Source organism: Phragmites australis, chromosome 2 (assembly GCF_958298935.1).
Source record: "Phragmites australis chromosome 2, lpPhrAust1.1, whole genome shotgun sequence".
Lineage (NCBI taxonomy): Eukaryota > Viridiplantae > Streptophyta > Magnoliopsida > Poales > Poaceae > Phragmites > Phragmites australis.
Genome location: NC_084922.1, coordinates 45,000,366 through 45,009,023, shown reverse-complemented (window position 1 = coordinate 45,009,023; position 8,658 = coordinate 45,000,366). Strand labels below are relative to the sequence as shown.

Sequence of the window (8,658 nt, the reverse complement as noted above, 5' to 3'; positions counted from 1 at the left end):
GGGGATACCAGCGGTGAGATGTGAGGGTTTGTTTGGTCCAACGGAGTACGACAAGCCGCTCCACAATTTCTCTTTTGCAGGATAAGAGTGTGTTCTGTCCTCCAATTCACCTAAGGCATTACGATTACCTGAATGAGGCATGGCCAAGTGCTTTTATGGCTACGACTGCGTTGTTTAGATGTACGATGGAAGCTTTCATGGAGAGTGTTGATTCTTCCGATGTCCTTTTGGGAGGGTGAGAACTTTAAGTCTATAACAACATGAATGTCAATATCATATTATTTGGTCCAATGAAGATTCTAACCTCCACATTTATTCAGGCGGTAGGTTAGACTTGTAATTTTTGAAACGGGCGTGTAGTTTTGCAAATATTGAAAAATATATATAAAAAGATTCACAATACAACCTTCTGTCTTGAGAGGGCCCAAAAGAAGACTGCAAATATGGCCGATAATTAGGGCATAATGGAGGCCCATGTGAATGAAAGAAGCCCACGTAATGGCCCAGTCTTCCTCTGCCTACTTGTCAATGCTGTCACGGCCCATGTAATGCGCGCAGGCTCACCAGGATGGCCGGATCCGGGGAGGCGTCGCGCTTCAGCTAACTCCGCGTCTCCGCCTCCGCCTCGATCGGCAACGGCGTGCAATCTCACCGAGGTAAAGCAACCCTCGCGTCTCTTCTCCTTCCTCCTCGATTCCTACGATCTAACCGGGCAGTTTTGATCCGCGGTATCCGAATTTCTATCCCTCTGTTAAGGAGTGCCCGATTTCTGCAGATAGGTTTTTGTTTGACGATTGTTGCTTACTTCCAACTCCTTGACAAGTTGCTAATTATCTAGGCGATATGATAGTGTATCTGCTAACTTCATTTTCCCGATGCTTATTCATGTCTACGGCATAGATTAGATTGATGTAGCTCTGCAATGACTGATCGACCCCAAGTGGTACCAAAGTTTTATCCCTTTCGAAAATGGGAAGAAAAGTTGAGATGGAAATTGAGGACCAGCCTGAGCCACCTCAAATGCGCACATGAACACAAAGTGCACTGGTTAAGAAGTTGTGCAGTTAATGCTAGTAATACCACTATGAACAAATGTGATAAGAAAACCCTGTGTGTTGGCAATCTTCCTTTTTCTACTCCTTAACCTTGCCACCTGGGAGTGGGAATAATGGAATTACTTGTCGTGCATTCTATGTCAACAATAGGAGCTGCTCCTCATTAAATTTCTCTCCACAAGATTCTTTTTCCCAGTAGTGGTTGCATGGTTTATTCACTGCAGGCATCTGCCTTATTTTCCTTACGCCAGCCTACTTGCTTTCATGCTTTGAGAACTTGCTTATCCAAAAAGCAACATCTGAAATCTTAACTCATCTCCCTCACCACCTTTTCCTTTTGTTTCCTTATGATGGTAGACAATAATTTGTATGGATGTGTGCTTATTTTTGGTTCATCGTAATATCTGTCAATGAAGCTGCTATTGGCAGTTAAAGAGAACGGTTCCGCAGGTATGAACGCATGATGTTTTTGAAGTAGTAACTATGATTGCCACTTTCGAAAACCCATGTTTCTTAAGATGGTAAGTTGTGATATGCCGTGATGTTGATCAGTTCATGCACCTGTAGGTTGCTTCTTCTATTCAACATCTAACAGTAAGGATACTAATCTGCTGCCTGAAACAGCTAGCTTGCATTTCTGTTTTGTAGGATCTTTCTTGCTGGAGGTCTTTATTTGGGATCATTGATTTGAAAGTCTACACTGCACCGAAGGTATTGCTTTTACTATACTTTATTCTTTGGGACACATTACATTTATTTTGATAACTTGTTTGTAGCGTTTCTTTTAATAACTTCTATTTTACGAGTCTTGTAGAAAATCAGTGATACAGCCTATCGATAGAATTGGTTAAATGCCACTCAAATTGCTGCTAGATGAATGCAATGTCACAAATCTCATAAACATGACTAATCTGCCGCTCCTTTAGCCTTCGTCATCTCTGTTGCTGCGCAGGTTGGCCCACAGACTGCAACTGTATAGCTCCAACTGTCATCAGTAAATTTGCAAAAGGGACACAGTCACATGCACCTTTTAATCCTTAAAACCTGCCCAACTTTGGCAGCATTGATTATTGTTATCACGAGTGTGTTATTTCCTGTTTAATTTGTCAGCTGGCCTCAATTTCCTTTTTTTTTTGTGCGCAAGAATCAAAGTGACATGGCTATATCAAATACCAATATGTCAGATCCAGGGTTAGACAAACCGACGACAATCAGGGGTTTGCAGTTTTCATGGTCAGGTCCTGTAGCACTGTTCGTAGGTGAGAGTATATTGTTTATGTTATTTTGTGCTCTTTTGACTCCTACGTGCTTACATGTTGTTTGGAGTTGGAAATTATAGAGAATTTGGAACAAATTTATAGAAAAATGAATTTGGGCTGGAATTTTGAGTACCAGCTGCCGGCCATGGCCTAGGAAAAACTGGCTGAAATGTTTATGCCTTGGTTGTTGGTGAACTTAGCATTTCTAGTATGCATGTTCAGCTGAGAAATCGTGGTCTATTGACATGGCTTTATGCATAGACTTGTTTCAGTCACCATGATAGCGTAGCCTAGACCTAGTACTATTTGTATCGCCCAACAATTATGTTACAACAGTGACATATAACGAGTCACCACTTATGAACTGCTTTGTCAGCATCAGCATTAGGTTTTTATTTTGTTCCCATCTAAGCAGCTTTTAGTACTCTCTTTCCTAGTTTCTTCTCGGCAAAATGGTTAAGATCAAGGTGGAGTGGGAACTAGGATGGGCACCTCAGAATTCAGAGCATAGATCAAAATAGCTTATGCATGACGGGTGTTAATACAGGAGGAATAGCAAAATAGTTCATAATTTTCTTATATATGAATTCACAATACAACGCTCTGGAAGGTGAAGATATTCGAAATTAGCAAAATGTTCTGATCATCGACGGCTCAGATCCACATTGCTTCTAATCAAGATCGCTATCTCAACTGATCACATGGTTGTTGTCATATTGATACTGAGGTTTCATACTAATAGAGATGACCCGTTGTGTATCAAAAAACAATCTAAAAGGAAACAAGTGATATTGATATTATTGAGTATTGACGAGTAGAGAAAGCATGATTTGCTTGGTTTTTCTTTTTGGAAAAAGTCCATGCACCCTCCATAAGGTATCCGCCTTTTCACTCTGCCTTCAGTAATTTAATTTCTTACACTGTCGCCCGCTAAGTGAACAAATTGTTCATGAACTCTTCATATGTCATTCTGTTGCAGTTGCGGTTGGGTGTCTTCTTAGCAGCATATTCCTATATCGGTTGCCAATGAGGCAATGAGATAAATAAGTTATAGGGTGCAAGGCGTATGAGGCTGAATTATTGGTGGTTTATAGATATTTCCTCTCTCTCTCTCTCCTGAGTTTTAAGACAAATCGGCAATTCCAGAGAGATTTTTGGGTCATATGTTGAACGGGATACTTTTATTTCTGAATGAACACAAAACACACATTGCACCACACGAGCAGGTGAACGTTTACCTTTCTGGTAGGAAGAAACCTTTCTGGGGGTTCAACCGTTTTTTCCATGCTGTTCTTCGAGAAAATTTCCAATACGGTAGAAGGCTGTCAAGACGCCAGAAGAGATGATATGTTGTGTGAAGTTTTCCAGGTTCCAAAGGAATGCATGCCTGCTTGCTGCAGCTGTGGATAGCCCAATATGATTGATCAAAATAAATTGCATTTTTCCATCGTGGATTCACCCTGTTGGCATCTTGGGACTGACCTTTTCGGATAAACAGTTGTTTCTTAAAACGATTTCATAGCATAACAGAGCCCTTAAGGTGGTCTGCAATGCCGGAATGAGACTACGAGAAACCTGTGACGAACATGCTTCTCACTCCTCTTCGTATCCATGCTCGAAGAGTATTGGCTCTGCACATTCCTCATCAATCTATCCTGCGGTATATTATTTTTTTACGGACATGTGGTATATTAATTCACTAGAAGTGTTCGGGTGGGGGTGTATGATATCCTCTTCTAATACGTATCTTAATTACCCTGCTCGACTTTTAGGGCAGTTTGAATGTCCCTGCAGTTGGCTATCAGCTGGCTGTCATTTGCTGACTATCGAGCCTGATCCGCGACGAGGCGGCTAGCGGCGACGCTAATCAATGGGCTGACGCTGTGAGCCTGTGACCAACTTCCCAACCAACTATTCCTACTCGATTAAAGCCACTGCCCTCCTTTGCGTAGTCGCCCCCGCTCCATGCTGCCGCGTTTACCTTTCCTGTGGGCTTAAGAAAACCGTGCGAGTCCATTTGCGTTTCGTCCTGGAGACGGTAACAGCGACGCACGGGAAAGAGGGAATCGTGGACAGGTCAGGGCAGATGGGGGCGCCACGCCACTCTTCTGTCTCATAAATTCGACATGTTGGTGAGAAAACGGCCGGGCTAGCGCGTGGCTTGTGCACTTAGCTTTTTCTAGTGCTACGTGGTACGTGCTCAGCAATGTACTAACAAAGTGAGGCATCAGCTAACCTCCTAACGCACGTACTCAACGATGCACTCGAATACAGCACATCGCTCTCTAGAACATAATGGCCACACAAGTTAGCTGCAAGCAATGCAAACGGAGGGAGGCTGCAATTATACACCGTCCCGTCGTGGCCTCCCATCGACCCATCGCACCAACCTCGCCGTATATTAACTCCGTCTCGCCGCTCCACTCCACCGCCAACTCGCAGTCTCTCCTCCCTCTCACTCTCTGTTGGTGAGATCGAAGCAATAGAACAAACGATACAAAATGGTGTCTCGAAGGTTCAAGACCATCGAGGAGTGCAGCTCGGAGGGGCGGTCGGAGCAGACGGTGGCCGCCGACCTCGACGGCACGCTGCTCATCTCCCGGAGCGCCTTCCCCTACTACCTCCTCGTCGCGCTCGAGGCCGGCAGCGTCCTCCGCGCCGTGCTGCTGCTCCTGTCCGTGCCGTTCGTCTACGTCACCTACATTTTCTTCTCCGAGTCTCTGGCCATCAGCACGCTGGTGTATATCTCCGTCGCGGGGCTCAAGGTGCGGAACATCGAGATGGTGGCGCGGTCGGTGCTGCCCAAGTTCTACGCGGGCGACGTGCACCCGGAGAGCTGGAGGGTGTTCAACTCCTTCGGCAAGCGGTACATCATCACGGCCAGCCCCAGGATCATGGTGGAGCCCTTTGCCAAGGCGTTCCTCGGCGCCGACAATGTCGTGGGGACGGAGCTGGAGGTCGGCAAGAACGGTAAGGCCACGGGGTTCATGGTGAAGCCGGGGGTGCTCGTCGGCGACCACAAGAAGCAGGCCGTCGTCAAGGAGCTGGGGGACGCGGTGCCCGACGTCGGCATGGGGGATAGGGAGACCGACTTTGACTTCATGTCCATCTGCAAGGTTTGACGTACTCCTGTGGCTAAACTTCCTCTTAATTTACTCGTAAAATTCTAGTATATTATGGGACTGATATGTGATCATGTGGCGGAATTGGTAGTGTTCTACACTGTTTTCTGATCTGGTGGGGGAATTAGTAGCACTCCGAATTAGCGGATACAAACTGTTTTGGCTTGAGCCGGCAACATGGAATAGATCAGGTAGTTGCAAATTGCCATTCAAATAGAAACAGCACTCAGCCCGTCAAGCCCATTCACAATTTTAGGTAGCATCTCACTAAATTCTTGAATTGTTCATTGCCTGAAGGCCAACCCAGATTGGAATTTATCTAATGTGACACTTTGATTAATAATATCTATAACAATATATTATTTGGGATCGGAGGGACCGCGGGAGTACTAGTAAATCTGGTCTGACTATAGTCTGTATCACCGTCTAGATATCTAAGGACCTGTTTATCGTTACTCACGCAAACTTGAAATTTATTAGACTTAAACAGGCTATGGATGGCCTCAGTCCTCAGATCAAGTAGGCATGCATCATCACCTGCTGCTGAGGCTGAGCACGACCCAGAGTGTTTTAGTCCATTTGTTTTCTAACGAATATAGATCGTTCAGTCCATGTCAGGTCTTTATGACACATATATGCAGAAGCTGCACATTCTGAACACTGAACAGCTCCCATTCAAGCCACTGCAGTAACAGCGACCGTGTAATATCTTTCCACTGCTATCATCCTTAATCACACCCCACTAAATCAGGCTTGTTGTCACAACACAACAAACCGCTCGAGAGTTGAGAGAGAATCATCCGACGATCGGGTCTCGCTGGCCCGTGGCCCCGGCGGATTCAATGCGCGGTTTACTCACTGACACGCTCGTCCGGGTGGTCTCGCCTCGGTCCCGGCCGACTGGCGTGCGAGACATGAAAGCTGGAGCTGAGTGTGCCAGATCTATGACCCCGTTTGGATCAATTTTTTTTCAGCTTTTCTTTAAAAAAGAAAGAAAGTTAGAATCTATTCAAACACTCTTTTCTAGTTTTGATTTTTTTTGTCTAAGTAAGTAATTATGATTGAAATGAATTAAAAGCTGAGAAACAAGTTTAATATGTTTTTTCTGTTTTTAAGTATGTTGAGAAGTTAAAAGTTTATTATTAAAACTAACCATCAAAATTCAATGATCATAGCTATTATCTTAGCTAATTAGAAACTTTAAAGCTATAATCTATCTAAACAAGAAGCTAATAATTAAAATTTAACAGTCCGCTCCTATCCTCAGCTAAGGAGAAGCTTCGAAGAGCCTATCTAAACGGGCCTGAGTGTCACTTTTCCTCCAGTTTTTCCATTCTTTCCATCGTCCGGCCAGCCAGCCTTGCAGAGAAGTAAATACGGCACGGGGCACTGTTCATCCTGGGGCCGTCGTTCTGGCGTTGCCCTGGAGTAAAACTAACTGTTTCTGTCTTTGTGGCCACAGATCTATGATGCCAGTTTTGCAGCTGTTGCTGCACTCTGTTCTTGCACTGTTTCGCAGTACAGTTGTGTGGGGGGGTTTTAGCTCTAAAATCGGTTTTCCTTATTTTTGGTGTGCTCGCTGTACATGTTTCGCAGTTCATCGACCGTTTCATTATTATTAGCAGAGTACTCACTTCGTGGTTGGTGCTGTTGGTGCACAGACTCGGCACATGGCAGAATTAATGAGTATGCTGATCGAAAATATTTAGTACTACCTCAGATGTTTTAACATTCGACATACAGAATAAAGATTATAATAATTTTTTATGATATGTTTATTTTTTTTATTTTTTAACATTTAATTAATGGTATATAAAGCATTAATCTACCCTACTCATTAAATTTAAAATTTCACTTCCTAATAGTCTTTAATATATACACTTTAGTAAAATATCATCTTAAAAATCTAAAATAATATCTATTTAAAAATAAAATAAAATTTCTAAAATGATATCTATTAAAGAATGGTACGCTCCTAAAATTGGTACAGTAGTACAGGGCTATGGTACTTGTTGACATTTCTTCTGCACGCTGAGTCGCTGACAAGGTACGTACTGTGGCTGGCTGTGCAGGAGGCCTACCTCGTCACGTCGAGGAAGTACAGCCCGGTGCCCAAGAACCAGCTGCTGAGTCCGCTCATCCTCCACGACGGCCGCCTCGTGCAGCGCCCGGCGCCGCTCGTCGCGCTCGTCACCTTCCTGTGGATGCCGTTCGGTTTCGTGCTCGCGCTCATGCGCGTGTACATCAACCTGCCCCTGCCCGAGCGCATCGTCTTCTACACCTACAAGCTCATGGGCATCAGGCTCATCGTGAAAGGCAACCCGCCGCCTCCCCCCAAGAAGGGCCACCCGGGCGTCCTCTTCGTCTGCAACCACCGCACCATGCTCGACCCCGTCGAGATCGCCGTCGCGCTCGGCCGCAAGGTCAGCTGCGTGACGTACAGCATCTCCAAGTTCTCGGAGCTCATCTCGCCGATCAAGACCGTCGCGCTGTCGCGGGAGCGCGAGAAGGACGCCGAGAACATCCGCCGGCTGCTGGAGGAGGGCGACCTGGTCATCTGCCCCGAGGGCACCACCTGCCGCGAGCCGTTCCTGCTGCGGTTCAGCGCGCTGTTCGCCGAGCTCACCGACCGCATCGTGCCCGTGGCGATCAACACCAAGGAGAGCATGTTTCACGGATCCACCGTGCGCGGGTTCAAGCTCATGGACCCATACTTCTTCTTCATGAATCCGCGGCCGACGTACGAGATCACGTTCCTGAACCAGCTGCCCAACGAGCTCACCTGCAGCGGCGGTAAGTCGCCCATCGAGGTGGCCAACTACATCCAGAAGACGCTCAGCGGCCAGCTCGGCTTCGAGTGCACCACCATCACGCGCAAGGAGAAGTACGGCATACTCGCCGGCACCGATGGCCGTGTCCTGTCCAAGAACAAGAAGAACTAGCTGTGAAATCACGGTCCCCGCAGCAAACGATCAGTACTCCGGACTCGGGCAGCCGATTACTGTTGTTGTTCACGATTAATTGTTGTTTATCAAAAAGTTTGTCAAATGCTCATTGTTTCCGAGGGAACATGTCACGTGAGCTGTGTATTAGTACAGGCTTGGAGATCATAATTTTCGAAAAGTTCATTTTTGCAACGGATGGATGAGTAATTATATGATTGACTCTTAGGTTTCGTCAATGATGGGGAACGACCAGACGATGTGCTATAGCGAGTCTTTC

At 45.7% G+C, this 8,658-nt stretch overlaps 1 protein-coding gene across 1 annotated transcript; it reads left to right on the top strand.

Moving 5' to 3' along the window:
- Positions 1-4,538: 4,538 nt before the first annotated feature.
- On the top strand, positions 4,539-8,573 carry LOC133909186 (glycerol-3-phosphate 2-O-acyltransferase 6-like). Its single transcript, XM_062351503.1, has 2 exons — positions 4,539-5,430; positions 7,509-8,573. The coding sequence occupies exons 1-2, from the start codon at positions 4,816-4,818 to the stop codon at positions 8,376-8,378; spliced, it is 1,485 nt and encodes a 494-aa protein (XP_062207487.1). The 5' UTR covers positions 4,539-4,815; the 3' UTR covers positions 8,379-8,573.
- Positions 8,574-8,658: the final 85 nt, after the last annotated feature.

Bases quoted from the DNA above. Each gene is read 5' to 3' on its own strand.
- LOC133909186 (XM_062351503.1), top strand. From the start codon at position 4,816: ATGGTGTCTCGAAGGTTCAAGACCATCGAGGAGTGCAGCTCGGAGGGG. The intron at 5,431-7,508 runs GTTTGACGTACT...CTGGCTGTGCAG, and splicing joins ACTTCATGTCCATCTGCAAG to GAGGCCTACCTCGTCACGTC.